At 37.5% G+C, this 25,970-nt stretch overlaps 1 protein-coding gene across 3 annotated transcripts in view; it reads left to right on the forward strand.

The window, feature by feature from the left end:
- The window catches only part of CD200R1 (CD200 receptor 1), a 49,647-nt gene that overhangs the window by 9,606 nt on the left and 14,071 nt on the right, over positions 1 to 25,970 (forward strand). For all 3 annotated transcript variants that reach the window (XM_027583103.2, XM_027583101.2, XM_027583102.2), the window contains exon 3: positions 10,091 to 10,403. In XM_027583103.2, coding sequence (XP_027438904.2) covers positions 10,379 to 10,403 — 25 coding nt within the window. In that variant the 5' untranslated portion in view covers positions 10,091 to 10,378. The remainder of the gene's footprint in view (positions 1 to 10,090; positions 10,404 to 25,970) is intronic.

The raw sequence follows: 25,970 nt of genomic DNA on the forward strand, positions 1-25,970 counted from the left end.
GGTGAGGAAGAGAGAATCCGAAGCCGACTCTGAGCTTCAGCACAGAGCCTGAGGGAAATAATCCCATTTAACAGAGATCCAAATTGGTGTATATAGAGCATAATTGAATTACCTGATATTTGTACTTTAAGGGAGTATCTTTTGGAAGAAGAAAAACAGTGGAATAAAAGACTTAAAAAAAAAAAAGATGTTTAGGAAATATTTCAGCATGTCACTTCCCCCAAACTAGTTCCAATCTGTGTGTTGAGTCTTATTCATCAATACTGATACCCCAGGGGACAAAGAGTTATTTGTTTCCAAATGGGCCTAAGACAAATTTTAAGTTAAATACTCAGTGGTATATTTCTTTTTTTTTTTTTTTAAGATTTTATTTATTTATTTGACAGAGAGAGACACGGCGAGAGAGGGAACACAAGCAGGAGGAGTGGGAGAGGGAGAAGCAGGCTTCCCACTGAGCAGGGAGCCTGATGTGGGGCTTGATCCCAGGACTCTGGGATCATGACCTGAGCCAAAGGCAGACACTTAACAACTGAGCCACCCAGGTGCCCCTCAGTGACATATTTCAAATGCCATCTTGGACGATTCCGCCCTGAGTACTGCTCTAGGGCCTGAAGCCTTCTTGGGTACAGGTCTCCCCCTACATTCTTTCTTTGTTCAGCCACACCCTTAAGTACATCCTCTAGGCATAATGTCTTTGATCTGCTGTGGAGATATGACCATGACACACCAATTCTTAAACCTTCTCCTGGGTGGTCCCCTAGCAGGTGCCCAGCCTCTAGGACTATCAAAGCAAGTCTCTAGGGAGGTGGGGTTGCTGAGCTGTCCTTGTCCTGTGGCACCGGAGATGCACGTCTGTCTGTAGTCCTCTTAATAAAACACTTCTTGTCAGGGCTGGACTTGTCAGCCTTTTTCTTTAGAAGTGTGGCTGTGTGGCTCCTTCGGCCTTTGGAGGCCATTTTGCATACACCTCCCTATCATGGAACACTGGGAAAACATAAATTTCTGCAGTCATAATTATTTATCTCCCTCTTTTCCTGATCATTTCACATCGGCAAACCAGATTTAAGTGGTCATAAAACATATGATCTTAAAACAGAAATTATTTAATACATGTACAATGGACAAAGATAAAAGCAGCCTACTCTTCACATCACTGCCTACATCCTTTTTCCCCAAAGTAGCTCCCAAAAGTCAGGGTGCCGTCCCTCTGGATGGAGGTGTCTCAAGATAGATATTGTGATATCGATTGACTTTTGAAGATGGAAGGATGACTGCTGGTGTTTCCACGGCTGATGTTTCTGGGGTTCTCATTTTGGAGAATTAGGGTTTATAGATCAACTTGTGGTGCAAGCTCATCCCTGGCTCATTCTCTCCAGGCTTCTTATAACCAGTAGGGGTTCAGTCCTAATTGGTTTACTCACACTTAGGACAAATTAGTTAGAAGATTTTCATAGTTCTGATTGCTTTATCATGCTCAGCCAAGTAAAATATAGAAACACTAAATCAAAAAAAGAAAGATCTTATCTACCTTTTCTCAGCACAGAGCATTTAACATCTGAACATTTTCAAGTCTCGTAACTTTTTCTTTCCCCCAAAGTGAGATAATCTTAACAGTATTCTTTAGAAAATTCTCCTAGACACACTTTCAAATCATATTAAACCACTCCAAAACTATTGGTAGCATATTAAATAACAAGAATTTAACAAGAAGAAATGGGGCATAAGAAAGAAAGGTCACTAGTAAGAAAGCAGTCAATGGAAAAATAATTTAGATAGATGTTAATGCAGCATAAAGTACTCAAGGAAAAATATCTTAATGTAGGACTTCTGACTTAAAATTTTTTTTGGTTTGTTATATGGAATATCTGAGCTTTTACATTCATTAACATAATCAATGCGACAGGTGACTAAAATAAAGAAAGATTTGAATAGAACAGACTGAAGGAAGTTGTATGAAATGGAGCAGCTATCAACACAAGGGTTCTTCAGCCTCTGTTGTCTATGTTTTTGCTGCTATCCAAAAGTTAAGTGACATAATGATTTATTTTTAAAAACCATGCTTTTGAATTCATAATTTTATCCTCTTTTTTTTTCTAATCCAGTACAATGGAGATGGGGAAAATGGTCAAGTTCAGGAAATATTTAAAGGAAGAATCAGAAAATCTTGCTGAGGGATTTTGAGAGATGAGTGATAGTAAAGAATCAAAGGATGAGACTTCTATATCCAGTAATGGCAGACAGAAATTTACACCAACCTTCCCAATGAAGGAAAGTAGAAAAGTTAGAAATAATAATAATTATTAGAATAATTCTGCTGGAATTTACCAGGGAACTTGCAAGGTAATAAAGAATTACCTGACCAAGATTGAGAAAAAAATATATGGATTGGTGAAACTGGCATTTGGAACTACTTTTATTTCAGGATATTCATTAATCTAGAGGAGCTGACTGAAAGATTAAGGGGTGTTTAGACAGTCTTTTGGGGTCAGGGAGAGGAGGGAAGAAGGGGGAGAAAATAAAACCATTCCTCACATAGATTGCAATCTAGCTTTGAGGCATCTGGTGGTTTACAAAATCTGTCCTTAAAATTGGATTAAGATGATCCCAGATAGCTAAATCCACAGATTCCTGGCAGAACTCAATGAACATTGTCTCTGGAGAAAGATAAAATCATTACAGGGCCTGAAATTATTTCTATGATTTGAAAAGCAACACATAATACCTGGCACAGGAGGAAGCGAACTTCACAGAAAGAACCAAAAAAAACAATAGATAATATTTACCCACAGCCACTCTAAATATTGGAATTATCAGACAGAGACTTTAAAATACCCTTTTAATGTTCAAAGAGACAAAAAAAAGCAAAATTAAAAGTTTTGATAGAGAACTAGAAATTATAAAAATGACACCAGTTTCAAAAAAAGAATAAATAAACATTCTAGAATAGAAAAAAAAATTCAGTAATCAAAAAGTAAGTAGCAAAACTGAAGTGTGAATTGGGGAAGTTCAACTTCAGGGACCATAGTCTTAACAGCTATTTCAAAACTAGGAACAAAATTCTAACATTTTTAAACTTCCAAATTTAACTCTTTGAAGTTAAACCAACATAGACTATTTTCTAGTTATTCATTGAAAATGTAGCATCATCTTATAAAAGATGGCATGGTCAAATATGTAATCTGGAAACAAAAATTTTAAGTTGCTTAAATATTAAAACCATGATAGTTCAAAAGAACATTTGTCATTCTCCTGAGAAAGGTCCGTTGTAAATTAAAGTACAGACAGATATCAGCTTTTAATGTTTCATATTCTTTTACTAGAAAGTAACACAGAAATAACTTATTATTAATTTAATACTGTCTGAAACATTTAAGGTGATCGCATTTAGGTCATTTTGGAATATTTCTTTTTAAAATTTCCTGTCCCTTCTTGACTCTCTTTTTAGAATAACTTTCCTAAATGTTAGGTTTTAGCCATGGTATATGACTTGGCTTTTCATTCTTTTCAATTCATTTCTGTATTTTTCTGGACTTCCCCTTCCCAGTTGTCATTCATAGATAAAAATAACATAACTGCCTCTAAAGTCCACCCCCCATTCCTCACTGTGAGAATTGCCATCTAGTCCTGAAGTGGCCAGAAATCATCTCAGAAGATTCACCAAGGGGCGCACAAGGGGAATGAAGCAGATCAAACACTTGATTGAGGGGCTGATCAGGAGTTTACAGAAAGGGGTAATTGTCGGGGGGGGACCTCCAGCTATCCCTTCCTTTTCTAAAGCATCGGGGTGGGGATCCCTTTTTCCTTTTAGGTCTGCACCTTAATGCAGAGCTCCCCCTAGGTTCTTTTTCTTTTTGAGAGAGAAAGCCTTGGGGGGCGGGGGGGGGGGGGGAAGCAGCAGCAGAAGGAGAAAGAGAGAGAATCTTAAGCAGGCTCTATGCTCATTGCCTGAGCTCATGACCCTGAGCTCATGACCCAAGCCAAAATCAAGAGTCCCGTGCTTAACCCACTGAGCCATCCAGGCGCCCCGGTTACATTTTCAACAAGATTTCTATTCAGGATTTGTTTTCTTGGGATGAAAGACAATTGGTTGACTGGCATACCACTGTACTTGAGACCAGAATTAGATCAGATTATTTTCCAACATTTATCCACATGGCAGGCTTTGTGAGGTACCACCTGATTCCTTCAGTGAAGGATTTTTTGCTCCAATGTTGATAGTATTGTCAGTTAAAGTCAGACCCTTCATGGATTGCCTCACCCAATGACATGCTCCTTCTTAGAGCTATATCTAATGACTGATAGATGCAGGAATAGAGAATATGGCCATTTTAGCATAACAGAGGACAACCCTAAAGGGTGTTTAAGCTCCAGAGGTCCCCATGGGGATAGCTGAACTTGTGGGCCTACCTTATTGTTTTATTTCTGGCTCTGCCCACCCCAGTTCCTGTTCCTTCATTTTCACAAATGATGAGTTCAAGGTTTTTCCTTAATAAACATCTTTCACACTAAACTCCATTTTAGAGTGTGCTTTCCAGGATACTCAACCTATAACAATTTTATCTCAAATTTCCCTGGAATGAGGCATGGAATCTATTTTCCATACATCTATCTATCCATCCATCCATCCATTCATTCACCAATCCATCCATCTCTTTACACTACTATTTTTATTGAGCCATCTGTGTCTCAGAAGATTATTATTCTTTTCAATAATATTTTATTAGGCCATAATATCTATACTACCCATCAAGTAGTCATTTGTTATGTTTCACTAGCTTCCAAAAGATGTAAATAAATGTGCAATGTGAGTTATGCAATCAAAATCACATCAAAACATTACCAAAATCTCAAAGTACTGCTATTCCTGAATTTATGAAATAAATTTAAGAAAACATTAGCTTTAGTTTCACCAAATTATCTCCAGGGGGCAGCAGAGAGTAATATTAAATTAGTAAATCTCCAAATAGATGATTGGAGACAGAGCAGTTTTTTTCCCCTTTCTTTTCTTCCTTCCTTGCTTCTTTTCCTCCCTCCCTCTTCCCCTCACTCCCCACTCCTCTCTCTCTCTCCCTCTCTCCAAAACAGATGACTACGAAGCTGTAGGAATGCCCAACTGTGCAAAAGAGTGAGTGAATAGATGAACAAACAGATTTTGGAGAGATGAGGAATGTAGGAGATGTACTGGAGATAAGGCAGAGAGTTAAAACATAGGTAGTAAGTTAATTAGTCACATAACTAAGGGATAGACATTGGGGTGAGATTTCCTGGGGTCAAATCCTGTTTTTATCACTCATTAGCTGGGTGACTGGACAATTTACTTAATCTCTTTGGCTTCAGTTTCCTCAACTGTAAAATGGGGCTAATAATATGCATTTCATAGGGTTATTAAGAAGATTAAGTGAGGCCATATTTATAAAGTGCTTAGAACGAGGGCCTGGATGTTAAGCTAAGGGTTTGACATACGCTATTTACTATGCATATGATGAGTGAGGCTTAGAATTAATGTTTAGAAAAGTATAAAATGTGGTTACTAATTTCTCTGCTCTGGATTTACTTGCTGATACTGCATAAATTTTATTTGCAAATTTTTCTTTTTGCATAATCTATGAATTTATATAAAAATAATGATTAATTCTCATGTGATAGATGTTATGTCTAACTTTTTAAGAATTATGGGGGGGCATCTGGGTGGCTTAGTCGATTAAGCAGCTGCCTTCAGCTCAGGTCATGATCCCCGGGTCCTGGGATCGAGCCCCATGTCGGGCTCCCTGCTCAGCAGGGAGTCTCTTTCTCCCTTTCCCCTTGCCTGCCGCTCTGCCTACTTGTGCTCTCTCTCTGTCAAATAAATAAATAAAATCTTTAAAAAAAAGAATTATAGGGATGACATAGCATCTACTGTATATTGGAAGAGAAAAATTTCAAGGTAAATATCAGTGTAATAGTAGAATGTAAAAAATACAAATAACAATTTGTGAGACTCTTTTAAGTTATTTATCAGTACATTTAATGATTATGCATGGAAGAAGATCCGGGATTTCAGAAGAGCTTGAAATGTCAGAGCTTGAATCAGTAAAGATTGCAGAGAAGTGAATTAGAGAATGGGGAAATAGGGAATGGCCAAGAGAGCAGCCATTTTATGCAATCGTACATTGAATTATCATGCTTCAATTATAGTGGTAATTCATTAGCCTTAAATCTCTCACCATTGTGCCATGAGGGCAGGGAGGAAGTAAAATAAAGACTGGAATGTTGTGGAGTTTGAGGTCTTTGAAATTCTTCACATTGCTAGGCATTGGTCTTTCACCGCTGTGAAATTGTTACATTAGTACTTCCATAGTAGGAGGACAGGGTCAGTTGAGGGATTTGGGACTAAGTGTTTAGTAGTGTGATTGTGTGTGAAAGTGTGTGTGTAGGGTAAATCAAGCCATATGTCTAAGCCAGAGAGCTCACAGAAAGTAAAAATGATAAGGCAAGTATATATTGGCTTATTTTTGCAAGAACACACATCTGGAAAATTCATCTAAGAAAGGAGAGGCAAGCAGGTACTTTTGTTCTAAGCTGTCAGCACTCAAATCCAGGAGGTGAAAGGATAGGCAATGGAGAACAAAGAGTCAGTGGCAAAAGGCCATTCTTTAATGTGCAGTAAGTATTCAAGATCCGTGCAAAGCTTCTACATAATGGGTAAGAGAGCAACATCTTCTTACTTGGTTTCAATTGTGGCTAAGGATGAATCTGACATTGGGAACATCTGACTGGAAAAAGTTTACTTCAAAAGCATTTATAGGTAGATAAATCAGTTTTTGAGCAAATTGACAGTGCAAATTTGGGGGCATTATATCTTAAAGCAGCTCTAACTTATTAAAGCTTACTAGGCCTTTTGTTTTGGCTACCACAGCATTAACCAGCATAAGGTAGTTCTTTTTGTCTGTCATGTGCACTGATTCTTTTTTTAAAATTTTGATTCCAATATAGTTGACATACAGTGTTATATTAGTTTCAGGTATACAGTATAGTGACTCAACAATTCTATACACTACTCAGTCCTTGCCATGATAAGTATACTCTTTAATTCCCGTCACCTATTTCACCCGTCATCCTCACCCACCTCCCCTTTGGTAACCATCAGTTTGTTCTTTATAGTTAAAAGTCTCTTTCTTGGTTTGTCTCTCTTTCTCTCTCTCTTTTTTCCCCTTTTGTTCATTTGTTTTGTTTCTTAAATTTCACATATGAGTGAGATCATATGGCATTTGTCTTTCTCTAACTGACTTATTTCGCTTAGCATTATACTATCTAGCTCTGTCCATGTTGTTGCAAATGGCAAGATTTCATTCTTTTTTATGGTGGAATAATATTCCACTGCTTATATATGGACACTTGGACTGCTTTACAATGTCTTGGCTATTGTAAATAATGCTGCACAAAACATAGGGGTGCATGTATCCCTTTGAATTAGTGTTTTCGTATTCTTTGAGTAAACACCCACTAGTGCGATTACTGGATCGTAGGGTAGTTCTATTTTTAACTTCTTGAGGAACCTCCATACTGTTTCCCACAGTGGCTGCACCAGTTTGGTTACCACCAACAGTGCATGAGGGTTCCTATTTCTCCACAGTCTCACCAACACTTGTTTCTTGTGTTGTTGATTTTAGCCATTCTGACAGGTGTGAGGTGATGTCTCATAGTAGGGTTTTTTTTTAATTGTAGTGTTGATTTGCATTTCCCTGATGATGAGTGATGTTGAGCATCTTTCATGTGTCTGTCGGCAATGTGTCTTCTTTGGAGAAGTATATGTTCATGTCTTCTGCCCATTTTTAAATTGGATCACTTGTTTTTTTGGTGTTGAGTTGTATCAATTCTTTATATATTTTGGGTACTAACCCTTTATTGGATATGTAATTTGCAAATATCTTCTCCCATTCGGTAGGTTGCTTTTTAGCTTTGTTGACTGTTTCTTCAACTATGCAAAGCTTTTTATTTTGATAGTCCTCATGTGCACTGATTCTTAAGTGGCAGTATTGAAGAGGAGTTGGAAGACTGAGGGGGTAAAAGGTTTGGGTTTCTGGTTAAGCTACACCTTTCTCTTGATCCTGTCTTACTCTTCTGCTCTGCTTTTGGGTTCCTGCGCCAAGGGGCACAGCTCAGAAGAATCTGGGGCCTTTAGATTTTTCAAGGAGGTGCATTTACTAGAGGAGCACATTTTTCTCTTATTATATTGACTTTCATGGCATATCGTTGGCTTGCAAACTCCTGGTCCCTTTAATGTTTTTCCAAGCACTAGCTCTCCATAAGAGGTAAGGGTGAGAGTTGAGAGGTCAGGGGTCTACTCCCCTAACCTTTGGGTGGAGGAGGTAAAGGAATGGGGAAGAAAGGCTCATCCTCCCAAAGCTACTTTGAGAATTCTATGTGTTTCGACACCATTCTGTTGACTCTTAAACCACTAATTGTAGATGTTATTTTATTTTTTTAAAGATTTTATTTATTTATTTAAGAGAGAGAATGAGAGAGAGAGAGAGAGAGCATGAGCAGGGAGAGAAGCAGACTCCCCATTGAGCAGGAAGCCCGATGTGGGGTTTGATCCCAGGACCCTGGGATCATGACCTGAGCCAAAGGCAGATGCTTAACAACCGAGCCATCCAGTTACCCCTAGACTGCTTTATTTTAAATGACATTTCATCACTGATTTTCTGACACCTGGTGAAATACTAAGCAATGGGGAAGTTGTCTTTACTATAGTCCAGTATTGTTACATAGCATATATCTTCAAGTACTCATGCCCTCAAGTGCCTGATTTCACTGTCTCAATCAAATTGGTTCACAGGAAGGAAAGCTTGAGAAGGGAAGGAGGGGGGGGAATATATATATAGTTTAATGTTTGGCAAGAGGGAAGATGAAACTGCTAACCTAAAAGAAAAAAATGCATGTTGTTTAATCTTTATCCCGTTTGCAGTGTTTTCTTCCCTTTCCTGGAGAGTTTTGCCTTGGGGTAGAAAATTCGTAGCATTTAAAGGATTTCTTTCCTCCCAGACATAATCTAAATGCATATGAGCTAGCCACATTAAGGCAGAGTTGTTTTGGGGAAGTCTGAATACCAGACGTGTGACAGCAAAATATTGGTGTTTTTTTGTAATTTGGCTCAAATGATCATTCTGGCTCTTTAAAGGTGAAAGTAACTGACAATAACTACTAAATCATGGTAGAATAATGTACCCGCAAAATGTCTGTGCCCTTTTCTGAAACTTATAAATAGGTAACCTTACATGGAAAAAGGGACTTTGCAGATGTGATTAAGGATTTTGAGATGTGGAGATTATCTTGGAGTACCCAAGCAGTCCAATGTACTCACAAGGGTCTTTAAAAAAAATTTTTTTTTTTTTTAAGTAGGCTCCATGCCAACATGGGCCTTGAACTCACAACCCTGAGATCAAGACTTGAGTTGAGATCAAAAGTCGATGCTTAACTGACTGACTGAGCCACCCAGGCATCCCTCACAAGCGTCTTTATAAGAAGGAGGCAGGAGGGTTTACAATCCAAAGAGATGTGACAACGTAACAGAGGTGGGAATGATGCAGCCACAAGCCAAGGAATGCTCGTGGTCCCTAGAAGCTGGAAAAGGCAAAGAATGGGTTCTCTGCATGTGTCCAGAAAGAACACAGCCCTCTGACACCTGGCTTTTAACCCTGTCAGGTCCATTTTGGACTTCTGACCTCTAGAACTGTAAGATAAATTTTGTGTTGTTTAAAGCCCCTGGTTTTGTGGTAATCAGTTATAGTAAATTAATCCCATGATGATTCTTCTAGAATTGTAGACCTTATAAGGGAGGATATTTTATTCCAAACTTTATTACTGAGGCTGTGCACCTCTTCAACTCAGAGAAGCTTCTAAAAATTACTGTGACTGGGAAATATAAAGGGATGGGCCAAGGACAGAAATTCCTGTTTTACTTTGTAATCCAACGTTTAGACAAATCTGTTTATCTTGGGTACATTCAGTGCTTTTACTGTAAAGTTGATCTGTGTGCAGCAGAAGTGAGAGGGGGACCAATGAGCTGAAAGAGAACTCAATCAATCTGCTTCCTCCGTTTTTGCTTCAGTGCTTCATACAGGAAATCTATTGCTGTGTCAAGTTCCAGAGAAGAGGTTCTTCTGTTCCAACTTACTAATCAGCCTAAAACACATAGTGGAAGGAAGAGGCTGGTAGAAAGGGAGTGTCCTGGTGCTGATGGCCTAAGAGGATCCAGCCGGGAGCTGCTAACCAGAGAGAGCCCCACCATGTCCAGAGCTCCTTTCACACCTGTGGGGAGGCAAAGTACCAAGTAGGCAGAATACGAGAAATCAGAAATGCCCCGCACTGGAGAACTTCTAAGCTATGGCTTCTACTGATGTTGACTGTCTTCTTAGTGCCCGGTAAGTCTAATTCTCTGAGGAGCGACAGGAGAATGGCCAGAAACGTGGCTCAGCTTTTGCTGAGTTTTCTTGCCTTTCTTGTGGAGCGAGGCAAGATCATGCAATCATAGAGTGGGGGGAGGGGTTACTCTCAGATTTATTTCACTTTTATTCTTCATTTTGCTCTTTGTCTTACTTATTTTACTTTGTATCCTACGGTACTATAGGTATCTCTATAATTCACCTCACTGCCCACTTCCTTATTTCCCTGTTCCCCCCCACCCCATGCTTTTCTGAACGAGGCAGAATAAATCAAGTATTTTCTAGTAGGGATCCAAGTCATCTGGGTTTTCTTTGCCCTTCAAAAAAATTAAATAATAATCCCACCGCATTCAGGTCCAAAATGTTCACAGTATAAATTAGGAAAGTTTATTGCTTTTAATCGCCTTCTGTGGCCAGGTGCTTTTTAAAATAGAACGCACTCACAGTTTAGTGGTGCATGTGTGAGGTATGTCTATTTATCTTTAAGACGTGTAGGCTGTAAAAGACACTTTCTGGATGAGAGGACACTGCAACATCTAGGTTCTCGTAGGAGTTGTAGGGCACTGGGGGCTCTAGGGGGTTGTCCTGGTTTCACTACAGAGGTTGGTAGGAGTTGATGTGGGAGGGAGTTTTCAGGTTTCACTTTTAGTAAATGGGAGCAGCTGCAAGGGAACAGTGTAGTTGGCATTACATTTTATAATTTGATCATTGAAAAAAGAAAAGACTTATAAAATACTGCCCACCTTCCAGCAAAAAAACTGTTTTCCACATGACAGTCTTCCTGGTGAGCGCAAGTAAAATAACCATACTGTATTCCTGTGCCTTTCTATGCAGAATTTTCACATACTTTTTGTCCTTTGATCTGCAAAGCAAAGCAGTGAAGTAGGCATGGAAGACAGTTTTCCATTTTATGAAGGTAGAAGCTGAGGCCTTGAGAGGTGAATTGACTTGTCCAACACCACTTGTCAATGGCAGAGTCACACCCAGTCAGGTCTGTAAGCATCACTAGGCATTTGAATAGGCTTATGCCTTTACTAAAAAGCACCACTATTTATAACACCACTGAAAAAAATTATGTCCAGTCTTAGTTATAAGCTTAGTGGACTACTTACTCACTTAAGAAAAATCAAGTGATCTAAATATTTCAGTAGTTGAGATCTGATTGTGGAAAGCAAGGATCCAACTTGGCAGGGAAGCCAGCCAGGCAAGAGGCTATTATTCATGTCGAGTTACACTATGACTTTTGGGTAAAGGAAAAAAAAAATCAAGATGAAAATGATAATCTTGAATTGTAATGGTTTAAAGGTTTGAATTTTAAAACGATTTCTGAATACAACTAGACGATACTACATAAATCGAATCTCTGAAAGCTGTGCTTGTATAATTATAAAATTATTGAAATGTTTAGGGTCGAGATACAAAAAAAACCAAATTATATTACACGCAGAGATTTTCATGATAAATTCACCATGAAATAATTTAGAATAATGAGAAACAAACTACTTGGGGCATGACTTTATGTCTTTATTACTAATACTGCTTTGTTACTAATACTGCCAAACAGAAATAACTCACTTTATTATACAAGATAAATTCACAAAGGTGCCTAAGAACTAATAACTTCAGGGTGCCTGGGTGGCTCAGTCGGCCCTCGGCTCAGGTCATGATCCCAGGGTCCTGGGTTGGAGCCCTGTGTTGGGCTCCCTGCTCATGGGGAGTCTGCTTGTCTCTCTCCCTCTGCACCTCCTCCTGCTTGTGTTCTCTCTCTCACTCTCTCAAATTAATAAATAAAAATCTTTTTAAAAAAGAACTAATGACTTCAATGTAAAACATAGCATTTAAAAAATCTATTTACTTTTCTGTTGACTTATTTGCCTATGAATTCAAGCAGTGTGGTAGCTGGTAGACAAGGTTTATAAAAAATACCTAAGGGGAAAAATTAAAACAATGTAAGTGGTACGCTGTCCAGCAAGGCTCTCCAGCTCTATGTCTGGTTTTCTTCCCTCACATTCTCCTTACTCTAGCCTATTAGTATTCTAGATTTTTTTCTTGTGTTCAAATTATATTTTGCTATCCTAATCAATTTGATTCTACCTTTTACAAAAGTCACTGATATTAAGATCCTGATTACTAAAAAGGACTCCTCCACTTTTTTTCTCCTTTGGCTAATTTTGTTCATTTGTCATTATCTTCCGCTAGAGGGCAGGCAGTAACAAGAAGAGGAAATAAAAATGAAAACAGGGCTGTTGGTAGCTTGGGCAGGTCTGCAAAAGATGGAAAAAAAAAGATGAAAAACAATTACAAAAGAGAAGGGGTTTGTTTTCATTAATTTCAGTCCTGTCTTACTTTTCTAGTTTGAGAGTTATGAATTCACATAACGTTTTCCTCTAAACATCTATGCTTAAGTAATTAATAAAGTAATAAAAAGTATTAAGAACACTGAATTATTTATGGTGTGTGTGTGTGTGTGTGTGTGTGTGTGTGTGTGTGTGTGTGTGTGTGTGTGTAGTGCCTAAAAGTTATTAGCAATATAAATTAGGGAGATCAAGGTAAGATGAAAGAATTGGAGAACATTTTAAATTAGTCAGTCTTGAAATTATCTATGAATCTAGTAAAATCCAAAGATGGGAGATACAGGGGGTTGGAGTTGTTGAAGTCTTAACGGAGGAAATGGATCTTGAATCCATTTCCAAATCCATCCAAACTTATGGATAGGTGGATAGGTGGGGAAAGGCAAATGTTCAAATTGAAATTGAATGTGTTGTATTATGAAATGCCCTTTTGCTTTTTCATCCATGCATTGAATATTTTGGTGCTTTTCATTTTCTCAGTGAAATCTCAATCTCTGGGCACCAGGGTGGCTCAGATGGTTGAGCGGCTGCCTTTGGCTCAGGTCATGATCCCAGAGTCCTGGGATAGAGTTCCACATTGGGCTCCCTGCTCAGCGGGGAGCCTGCTTCTCCTCTCCCTCTCTGCTCCCCCTGCTTGTACTCTTTTGCTCTCTCTCTCTCAAATAAATAAATAAAATCTTCAAAGAAAAATGTCAATCTCCTTTCCCTGAATTTCTAGATTCTTATATATCTCTGTGTTAGGTTTAAAAGTTTGTCATGAGATATACTTTTTTTAATTTAATTTTATTATGTTATGTTAATCACCATACATTACATCATTAGGTTTTGATGTAGTGTTCCATGATTCATTGTTTGCGCAGAACACCCAGTGCTCCCATTCAATACGTGCCCTCTTCAATACCCAACACCATGCTAACCCATCCCCCGACCCCCTCCCTCTAAAACCGTCCATTTGTTTCTCAGAGTCCGTAGTGTCTCATGCTTAGTCTCCCCCTCCGATTTCCGCCCCTTCATTTTTCCCTTCTTGCTATCTTCTTCTTCTTCTTCTTTTTAACATATAATGTATTATTTGTTTCAGAGGTACAGGTCTGTGATTCAACAGTCTTACACAATTCACAGCGCTCACCATAGCACATACCCTCCCCAATGTCTATCACCCAGCCACCCCATCCCTCCCACCCCCCACCACTCCAGCAACCCTCTGTTTGTTTCCTGAGATTAAGAATTCCTCATATCAGTGAAATCATATGATAATGTCTTTCTCTGATTGATTTATTTCACTTGGCATAATACATGAGGTATACTTTTAACCACTAGCTGTGTCATCTTTTTAAGAAATTGTTTACCCTCTTTAAATGATAATTTCCTCATTTGTGAAATGGAGGAGAAGTATGACACTTTTGAGAAATACAGAGTTTTCAGACAGGAAGGGCTTTCGAAACCTTCAAATTAAATCCTTTCGTTTTATACGTGGGCAAATAAAGCCTAGCATTGTTCAAGGAATTACTAAAGATATCACCCAACATTTTAGTAAATGAACTGAGCGTGAAACTCACCCAGAGTGTCAAACATATAGGGTAAAAGAGATGTGGCAACTATGTGTGGGAAAATAGGAGATTCCTGTCTAGGAAAAATAAGTCAAAGCTAAAATGTGAGTTAGTTATTCTGTCAGTTAATAAGTAAGGGTATGTCGGTCATGTGTCAGAAACTGTGCTTCATGCTGGAGATACTTGAACAAGACAGACAAATCACGCTCTCACAAAGCTTAGAATCTCAGAAGAGAGGTAAGCATTAAATAAATCATTTACACATAATATATTGTGTAAGAAGAAATAGAGGGTGACAAAAATGTGTAATTGGCAAGTCTAGTCTGGTCTATGAGGGTCAGGGAAGGTCACTTTGGAAGTGATGTTTGAGATGAAGATGAGCAGAAAAGAGCTAGGCCTGGAAGAGTTGAGGGACTCACATTCCAGGTAGGTCAAACAGCTTGTATGAAGGGCAGAGGGAGCTAAACTATGACTGCAGTGGTAAAAAAAAACAACAAGGAGAAATCAGCTGTATAGAGGTCCAGTTGGGGTTCTGGGAGTGGGGGAGAATGATAAGAAAAAGTGCAGAGAGAAAGATGGGCAGATGAGATTTGGGGGAATGTCTGCATTAATGTGCCTCTGGAGAAGGACAGGCTTGCAGAGAGAGTGGAGGAGACAGAGCAAACAAAGCACAAGGGTAGTGGTAGAGGCTAAGAAAAGATTTTTACAAGGAAAGGGAAGTGGTAAATAGCATCAAAATCTTCCAAACAACCTAGGGCACCAGCCCTGAAGAAAGGCTGAAAGTTTGACTTTCAAGGAGCTGGTGACCTTCAGAATTGTGTTTTGAATGGAAGCGTGTAGGAACCACAAGATGTGGTGGAGGAGAGGGTGGGTGTGGAGGAAATTGAGGCTGTGTTCACAGACCACTCATTCTAGACGTTTGGCATTAGCAAAAGGAGAAAGGATCATAGCTAGAAGGAGAAAGCAGCATCTAATTTCTTTTCTTTCAATCAGCATTGGGAGAAACCTGAGTGTGTTCAAAGGGTGTGATTTGAGAACATTCAGTGACTCAGTAAAGGTGCTTTTCCAAACTGGGCGTGTGTATATGTAGCTGTTAGTTGTTTAGTGATTTATTTTCTCTTTTATTGCCATTTTGTTAGTTTGCCATGAAATGCTACCTTTCCCCAAAGGTTGAACTATTACATAATACGAGAATATCTGGTTATGTGATCTTATTTTGTGCTATTGATGATTTTTCAGAAAAAATGTCCAAGTCAAAATAATAAAATCAAGTTATTTTTGTTTTCCAAAAAATCATTCCATCTATTGTTCATTGGCTCCCTCCTAGATGTTCCTCAAGGGTTATTCTAAACCAGTAAATAAGCTAGCTGAGAGTCACCTATAGAACCTAAATCATTCAAGATACTGTGATGCCATCTCAAACCTATTTAATCAGACTTATCAGGGTACAGAGTCTGAGATCTGGGCTTTCGTAAATTTTTTCAGGTGGTTCTGACAGGAGCTTGGATTTAAACACTGTCCTAGGTCTTTATCACCCAAACTATCCCTCTTGTCCCTCATACTCAGCAGATGGCTGCTCACTTTTGATTTACCTACCATCCAATGTGGATTTCTTTAACTTTCCCAAATGATGACCTTTCTGAGGGTAGAGACCTTACCTCATGCATCCTATCACCCCCAGAGCTCTGCACAGCTACCTAATGCTAATTAGGTAGACACTCTGAAAATATTCGTCAACCTGAGCTTCCTCAAAATGTCTCTTGTGTCTGTAACCTCCTTTGCCCTTTCTGCTTCTCTCTTAGAGACTAAGTATTTTCTTCTTCTTTTTTAAGATTTATTTATTTACTTTATAGAGAGAGAAAGCGCAAGCTGGGGTAAGGACAGAGGGAAAGATGGAGGGAGAGAGAGAGAGTCCTCAAGCAGGCTCCCCACTGAGCAGGGAGCCTGACATGGGGCTTTATCCCAGGATCCCAAGATCATGACCTGAGCTGAAATCAAGAGCTGGTCACTTAACCAACTGAGCAACCCAAGTGTCCTATTATCAGTCTTTTCAAAAACAAACTTCCACTTTGCTTTGGCCTCATTTCCTGCCAGTACCTCTAAGAGGATCCCGCTTTACCATCACTGTTGTAAATTCTAGCTCTCCCTCTTTCTATCTACAAATATGCTGTACTCTCCTCTACTGGATACCTTCTCCCTCCTCATAGTTCCAAATGTCACCCCATCTCTCTCCCTCAGGTTTGACGTGAAAGGATAAAGCCCCTTGTCATTCTCCCGTACTTTCAGCGTTGAAAATCTTGAAAGAATAAGTCTCCATGTATTGAGAGTTGCTTATGCTTATCTCCTCCCTGTCTTGTGCTCGTCCCTCTGTCCTAACACTACTCTCTTACAGCCACTACAGGTCTCTGACCACCTTCTTGTTAGTAAATCATAAAGTCTCTTAGTCCTTACTTTAAGACTTTTCCCACGTGACTTGTTTTCGATGATTCATGTCTTGAAATCTCCTCCCTGGTTTAAGGCATTGCATTTACTTTCTTCTCTTCTTCATTTTTGCTAACTCTGCTTCTTTCAACAGATTCCTAATTATAAATGTTTTTGAGACTCTGATTTTGGCCTCTTCTCTAATTTCCACATCAGAGATGGCAATTTGGCAGCCCGTGGACTAGATCTGGCTTGCAGACACTTTTAGTTGGCTCATGTAATATTTTTAAAAATCTGAATTAGTTGCCATTACCTTAAAATTGGGAGATTTTTAACCCAAAACCCCTGACCTAGTGTCTAGGGTTGCTGTGAGGATTAAGTTAAATTATGTATATAAAGCACTTAACACTGTGTCTGAATTTTACATTCAAAAGATGGTATCTTAATTATTATTTTGTGGTTTTCAAATATCTTTCATAGATATTATTTCAAAACTTATTTAATTAGCCCTTAGAGATCAACTTTCTTGCTGTTCAGTTTTCTGGAATGAAAAACTGCTGAAATTAATATTCTAGTACACATATCTTTGCATATTGATATGTATGGATATTCACTATCCATTCAACACGTTGTCCTTTGTGATCACTGATACACATTTCTACATCTGTCCTGGGCTAGGGAATAAATCACTCCCTATTAACTAGTTTTAGACTATGTGATGGTAACTGCCTGAAAAAAAATTTAACCCAACAATATGGGTTTTATTAGCACTGTGTCCTGACCAACTGATACAGGCTTTGTGATGATACCATTTTGGAAACTAGGGTCAAATTTGTTATTTACCATAACTCTTTTTGCTTTCCATATTTTATTCATCCATGGAATTCATTATTGGATTCTTATGCTTTGGAGCTTGTTACTTAAACTTTTCTCACTCTTCCTTTTTATAAACGATCTGGGTGTTTTATTTTTCTCTCTGTGTTGTATCTGAAGAGTATATAGTTACCATCTAAGTCACCTTTCAGCATATTACTTAACCTTATCTTTTGTTGGCCTGTTCATATCATTGCCCATTTTTTCCATTGTGTTGTCCATCTCTCTCTTTTTTTTTATTGGTTTATGTGTTTTCTGTGTATTTTTTGGAGGGAATTAGCCTTTTGTTTATCATAAATGTTCAAAATATTCCACAGGTTTTTTTTATTGGTTTATGTGTTTTCTGTGTATTTTTTGGAGGGAATTAGCCTTTTGTTTATCATAAATGTTCAAAATATTCCACAGGTTTTTGCTCGTCAACATTAGCTTACACATTTTTTTTCTTTTTGCCATACAGAAATTTAAAATTCTATAGTCATCTTTCTCAATGTTTTCTTTTGTGGTTTGTTTTGTACCAGGGTTAGAAAAGTTTCTTTACTCATAGTGACAATTGTCCCAGTTTGCCTTGGACTTTCCTGGTTTTATTTTTATTTATTTTTATTTTTTTTAAAGATTTTATTTATTTATTTTAGAGAAAAAGAGAGCACAAGCAGGGTGAACAAAAGAGGGAGAGGGAGAAGCAGGCTCCCCACTGAGCACAGAGTCAGATGGGGGAGGAGGGATGCTCAATCCCAGGACTCTGGGATCATGACCTGAGCTGATGGCAGACACTTAACCGAATGAGCCACCCAGGCGCCCCGACTTTCCTGGTTTTAGCACTAAACATCCTATGTCCTAGGAAACCCCTCATTCCCTAGCAAACTGAGATGTTACTCCATGTCCCATTTAAGATAAAAAAAAAAATTACCTATGTTTTCTTCCAGTATATCTATCTTCTATCTATCTATCTATCTATCTATCTATCTATCTATCTATCATCTATCTATCTATGATTTCAGTCTTTGGTTCATTTTATTTTATTTTTGTGTGAGAAGTGAGGTAGGAGTCTGTTTTGTTTTGTTTTTTCTAAATGACTAGGTAGTTTTCCTAATACCATTTATCAATGATATAAATAATTATCCTCCCCCATAAGAATTTGAATGACCGCTGTTATCAGATACTAAATTCCTCTATGTATAGATTAAGTAACTGAGGTTCAGAGAGTAATCTGTGCCGGATTGCAGAGGTAATAAATGGAAGAGCCAAAATATTGGTCAATTTTCTTTACTTTAATTTTGGTGTTTTTCTGAATTTGTTCTGCTAGAACTTTGGGGTTTCCATCCAATATTTAGTTTATTGAACACCTAATTAGGTGTTGTCTGCTACTAAATTAATACCTTTGAAAATGTAAATCACTTCTATAAATTAAAGCATAATAACAGCATCATTGATGCTATGATACAAGGATCAATTGCTCACATTGTTATGTTAAAAATGTAAGTACTAATCGTACTTTTTGTGTTTCTTTGAACTTATTATTTTAATTTTCTTTACATTAACATATATATTGCAGAGTACATGACATATGTGCATTTCAAAGAACAATTACACAGTGAATGTTTATGAAAGTTTATGTAAGTTCTACCTCCCAAACTTTGCTGTAAGCTGTTATCTTTTGGGATAATCATTCCCTGCCTTTTTTTACATTTTACCATGTACGTATCCAGCCCCAAACAATAACAGTTATTTTGCCCTTTTGTTTTTTTTTTTGGATTGCATATAGATGAAATCATACTGTGTATGTCATTTTATCACTGCCTTCACTTGCTGAATAGTATATGTGAGATTTACTCATATTTAAGTTTGTAGTTGTAGTATATTAATATAAATAATTTTTATCCTAAAATTTCAAATGCTTGCAAAATAGTTTTTTTTCCTTGAAAAAGTTCTGGTGCAGAAATAACAAATATGATTTAAGATAAGAAATCTCCTATTTCGTATTTCAGTTTCTTTCTTTTTCGGAAGCAAAGATTCATGATAATGGAAATATTAAGCTATAGTATATATGAAGGAGAAAGTTTTCATTTTAAAAACATGTTATATTTTATATGCCTAAAATAGCAAATATTTATTTTTCTTTCCTGTTCTACTTCCGTAGGAAGATACATTTGTCTCAGGGAAAAAAATTCTGAAATTATTTTGTGAGACTAGCATAATAGCAAAAGATGAGATTCTCTTATTTTGGCCTTGGTCTCTTTCTTTCTTCTTTCTTTCTTTCTTTTTTTTTTCTTTCTTTCTTTCTTCCTTCTTCCTCCTTCCTTCTTCTTTCTTCTTTCTTTCTTTTCTTTCTTCCTTTCTTTTCTTTTTTCTTTTCTTTCTTTTTCTTTCTTTTCTTTTCTTTTTTTCTTTCTTCTTTCTTTTTCTTTCTCTTCTTTCTTTTTCTTTCCTTTCTTTCCTTCTTTCCTTCTTTCTTTCTTTCTTTCTTTCTTTCTTTCTTTTCTTTTTCTTTCTTTCTTTCTTTCTTTCTTTCTTTCTTTCTTTCTTTCTTTCTTTCTCTCCTTCCTTCCTTCCTTCTTTCTTTTTCTTTTCTTTTCAATATTTATTTGTTTATTTGAGAGAAAGCATGGAGGGGTGGTCGGAAGAGCAGAGGGAGAGGGAGAGAGAAACCTAAGGGGACTCCTCACTGAGTGCAGAGCCCAATGATCCCACGACCCTGAGATCATGACCCTGAGATCATGACCTAAGCTGAAACCAAGAGTCCAGTGCTTAACCAACTACATCACCCAGGTGCCCAGCCCTGGGTCTCCAGATTCTCGTTTTCTATAGTCCCTTCAGGCCCGTGTTGTCTGCACATAATAGTACTTTTATTTAGAATATCCTTCCCTCTCTCTTTTATTATTGGTTTCTTGTCTATTGGATCTTGTATTAATTACCTATTGTTACATAATAAATTACCCCCAAACAAATATTTATTTTCTTGCAGTGACCCAACGGGGGGAGAGAGAGAGAGAGCGAGAGGGAGGCGCATACTGGGATAAAAACCACAGTCTTTTTATAACCCACTCGCAGCACTGACATCCATCACTTTTGCTATATTCTATGCATTAAGTGAATGAGTGAGTCCAACCTACTGTCAAGAGGAGGGAATTTTACAGACATGAATATCAGGAAGAGAGAACACTGGGAACCACCTTAGCGGCTGTCCACCACCTCAAGACTAGGATAAGTTGCTCAGGGTACATTTTTCACACTTTTCATTTATTGCTATTGCAATTTCACATAATTATTTGATTATTTGGTTAATGTTTATTGTTCCCAGTAGACTGAAACTCCATGATAAATAGACATTTATTAAGTGCCTAGCTACTATAATTGAATAAATGACTATTAATATAGCTTCTAGTTGCCTTCCACCCATCCAAAAGTTCTAATATCCTGATAGGGGGTCACTCAGGTGCCATTTGGATGAAAACTACTAGTGATCATAATCTGAGCATAATCTTAGAAGGCAGAAAACATTTCCTTTATTTCCAAAATTTATCATAAAATTAATGCACTAAGCTTCAGGCAGCTTTAGTAGAGAAAAGATTCACATGAGTCTTTTATTTCAAGCATTCCCATTTGCTATTTATAAATAACAAAATTTTGGAGAGAATTGGTGATGCTTTCAATTATTCCTACAGGGTAATACTGCTTTTAAATTATATATCAGAAATAAAATTATAATTCAGGCTCCCTCTTCAAAAGTACAAAGTTCATGGATTTTTTTTTTTGGAAGGCTACCATGGACTTTCATAATTCTTAGATTCCAGTGTGAAAACCGCTGCCTTAGAGGAAGAAATATAGCCTATTTGGGTGACAATTCCTTTTCAGGATCTGTGAAAAAGGACACAATTTAATTCCACAACTTCTTGCTTAAATTCATTCGTAACTGTTGGGAAATAATACTTTTATGTCTAACCTACATCAGCAAGATGCAGTTTTATAAAATGCAATATGAACATTCACTAACTAAAATGTTAAGTTTGGTATTTAAAGCTTTCTGGAGGCAGAAGTAAAGGTTGAAAGTAAAGGTTTCTGTACTGTATTGACTTTACCATACTGTTGATTAGAAAAAGTTATGTGCTTAGTGTAGCTAAATAAAGGTTGTTCTAGCAGTGTAATTTGAGTTTCCAGGTCTTTGTGTGATTAAGATCTCAGCCTCAAAGTTGCATTTATTTTAAATGAAACCTTGAATCTTTAAGTGAGGTGTACTGCTTCTTTATAACTGGGTTTAATACCTCAGTCTGTAATGTGCTTCGAATACCTTTCATGAGTTATTCCTCATTCATTAATTTAAGCACGAGAGTCTATGTTTTGCAGAGGGGAAACCTAGAGCATATGGATTCATTTAATTATCTAAAATGATTCAGAAAAGAAGCAGAGTGAGAAGTAAAACTCGTATCTCTCATATTTTGCAGCCATTGCTAATCCACAATTGTCCAGCACTATATTTGTTATAATAACTTGTGGAGTTTTGAAGCTTGAAAGCTTGAAACCTCAAATGTAGAATGAAATAATTCTATTACTTGGTTTTCCTTATGAAAAACATTAGGATATTTCCATAGATCTCAATGTACTGAAATGTTATTTCAATATATTCCATATTCTGTTTTTTTCAAAGTGGTAAATTCATTCAATGTTAAATAACAATAAAGATGACAAGTGAAGATGGAAAGACCATAATAAGCAATAAGAATGACTTCTACTTAGTTATTAGCTTAGAGGCCCCAAGTTCTGTAAAGAAATGTCAAAAGAAATGTACTATAAATGGAACTATACCACATGATTCTCTTTTGCAGATATATGGACATCTTATTAGAGCATAGCAAATACTTTAGGCTCCAGTTTTGCCCCCAGTTAAGCATTATTTTAGCTTAAAAGTCATTGTATTAGCGTCCTTACTGCTTTGTTTGCATTCTCCTCAAAGAAACTGCAAAGGAATGAAAGGGCAAGAAATCTTTAACTTTTTCGTTTCCCATCGCCACACACTGGAAATAATACATGAATCTTAGCAACCCCAGTAACTATTGGAGGATGGCATAATCCACATTCTAATTAGGTTACTAGCAGTTACTTGACCCGGGGTTTTTATTGGGAGTGGTGAAATATCAACAATGCCTATCTCTCACTTTTTAGTCAGGACAGCACAGCAGACCACAGGATTTTAGAATAGATAAAAACTGTTTAACCTCACAAAAAAACCATGTGCTCTTTCTGAGAGCCTCCCCCCCGCCCCCCCCCCCCCCCCCCCCCACTGGAGGAAGCCTTTGGAGTATGGCTTTGCACAGTCATGCCCATACAATGTCTGTTGTGTGGGTGGTGTATGCTTGCTCAGGCTTATGACAATGACAATTTGGGAAAGGAAACTTCTGGTGCTCAAAGTGAGTAAGAGGTTTCATTTGTACTAAAATCACAAAGCAATCTTACTTCTGCTGATGCTTTTGACTTAGATGGAAAAGTTTTTTTTTAAACATTATTTTCAGTGTCAAGCGTTTTTCCATTTGTGTTTTGTTTTGTGTTTATTTGTGTGGATGCGTGTTCTAATGTTAACGTGTGTTAAAATCTGATGTTTCTGATACTGTATTTAATTCAATTGAGGGGCAATTTAGGTACCATTGACTGCATCCATTTAAAGGGTACAGTTTGATGAGTTTTGGCATATTCCTGTGAATCATCACAAACAAGATACAGAACATTTCCATTATTCCCCAAGTATTCCTCCAGGTATATTTGCAGTTCATCCTTGCCTTTGTCCCTATCTGTAGGCAACCACTGATCTGCTGTTTGGCACCACAGACAGATGAGCTAACATTTGATCTTATAGCATTCTTTTTGTGTAGTGTATAGTGTATGCTCTTTGTGTCTGCTTGTTTCACACAACAAAATGAGTTTGAGAATCATCAAGGTTGTTGTGCGTTCCTTTTGTTGCTGAGTAGTAATCCATCATACACGTGATACAGATCCATGTATCTGTTAATTGATATTCAGGTTGTGTCCAGCTTTTGGCTGTTGTGAATGAAGCTGCTGTGAGCATTCATGCACAAGTCTTTGCATGGACATATGTTTTCATTTCTCTTGAGTAAATACCGAGGATTGGGAAGGTCAGGTTGTATGGTGGGCACATGTTTGACTTAAAAAAAAAAAAAGGCCAGGAGTTTTCCAGTGTAGTTTCCACTACCACTGACAATATAATTATTGAAAATAGGTAAAGAATTTTTTACAATTATTTTTGTCATTAAGTTATATTCCACTAGAGCCATACAGTCAAATTGCTGCGTTTTGAAAGTCAGTTGGAATAACTGCTCTATACGTGGTTATGCAACAAATTCTACGTGCAGTTAGGTTCATTTGTTTCACTTTGCTTCGTAATTTTAGTGTTTACAAGTAATTTGGTTATGCTTTATAATTATGGAAAGTGGTTACATAGTTCCAAAGTCAAATCTATAAAATCGGAGACATATTTCTATACCGGTTCCTATTTCATCGATTTAGTTTTGAAATTATAAGCTAGGAAAGAAAGAACACACACACACACACACACACACACACACACACACACACACCCTTCCCATCATAACTTAGATGAACAGTAGTGTACTATATACAATTTTGTATATCCTGCTTTTTCTACTTAACAATATATCTTGGAGATCCCTTCATAATAGTTTATAGAACTATCCCTCATTCCTTTTAAGAGTTTCATTATATTTCATTTGGTGGATGTACCATAGTTTAGAAAACTAATTCCCTATGAGTGGCCATTGGGTTATTTCTAAAAGTCTTTCTATTACAATGTTGTGGTGAATAGTCCTGTTCATGTATTCTTTTCGTACTCTTGCATGTATCTTTAGGATAGATTCTGAGAATTGGTATTGCTGGGTCAGGAGAGGAATGCATATGTAATTTTGCTATATATTGCCAAACATTCTACATTCCCAACAGCATTATATCGGCATGCCTATCAGGGAGCTGTGCAAACCACTCTTCTAAACACTGAGGATGTGGAATGAAAAACATAGATGAAAATCCCTGCCTTCATGGAGCTTACAATATAGCGAGGGAGTGATGAGTTTGGCCCACAAATTTCGGCAATTGTCTCCAACCCTCCTCCTTAGCTTAACTATTCCTATTCCTATTCGGATCCAGAATTCATAATGCATGTGTCCATATGCCATTATAATCCTGATTCTATTTTCTTGCCATTTGATGTACTCTTTCAGACCTTGGTCTCTCAGTGTTTCCCCAAAAACATGGCTTGGACTTGCTTCTTTGACTCTCTTAATTTAGATTAATTTGGGTAGTGTATTTCTTACGATCCAACCCTTGGTTTCTATTCAGTGTAGTAGGACCTACTTGCACAAGAATAATTGGGCAATTAGAGCAGCTTACAAGCTGGGCAGCCTTGGACAAATTGCTTCATCACCATGAGTCTACATTTCTTTATCAGTAAAATGACGTTAAAATACTTGTCACTATGGGGAGGCTGAAATAAATAACACATGCTAGTTACCCAAAATTTGTCCTTTGTGCAAATGCCCCAAAATTGTTATTTTAAAAACAATGTTTTATTAAAGAAAATGGTAGCTCAGAGGAGCAGTGGGTTCAAAATTTCTCCAGAAAAATACTGTGCACTAAATTTTACCCTAAAATGTTTCTCTTTGCCAGTCAGGTACACCCACACCAGAAGTGTATCATTTCCTTGTGAACACTTTCTAGGAGTTTTGTGCCTTCCACAGTGAGAACCTGCCAATATCCAGCCTCAATTCTAATCACACATTTGTTGTTTCACACTTAATGGCAGCACTGAACTATTTGTAATTCTTTGAAAGTCCCATGTAGCTTTCTATCTTCTAAATGACTTTCTTTCTGTGTGCAAAAAGATTTCCTTCTGTCTCCCTGCAGAACTCATCTACTGAGATCCAGCCCAAATATCACCTGTTGTAGAGAATCTTCCCTAATCTTTTACCCTTGCTCTCTTAGAATTAAACATTTTTTCTTTTTAACTTCTGGACATTATGTTTACTTCTATCATCACTCTGAAAACTTTACCTTCTAATCGTATAAATAGCTGCTTCCTTGCCTGGACCTTAAGCTCTTGGAGACAAGAGGGCATTGTTTATTACGATGTTTCTATGCTTGGTGAGTACTTTGCCAGGAGTTGCTGCTCAAAAAAAAAAATGTTTATTAGCAATTCCTACTTAGAGTTTGCCTTACAAAATTTGAGCTTAATAGACCATTGTCTATATGATATGATTTCAACAATGTTTAGGAAAATTCTTTTTTGTTCCATACCAACACTCAATGAACACATCACTACTAAACTTTATTTTTTT

The sequence above is a fragment of the Zalophus californianus genome, chromosome 1, assembly GCF_009762305.2.
Source record: "Zalophus californianus isolate mZalCal1 chromosome 1, mZalCal1.pri.v2, whole genome shotgun sequence".
Lineage (NCBI taxonomy): Eukaryota > Metazoa > Chordata > Mammalia > Carnivora > Otariidae > Zalophus > Zalophus californianus.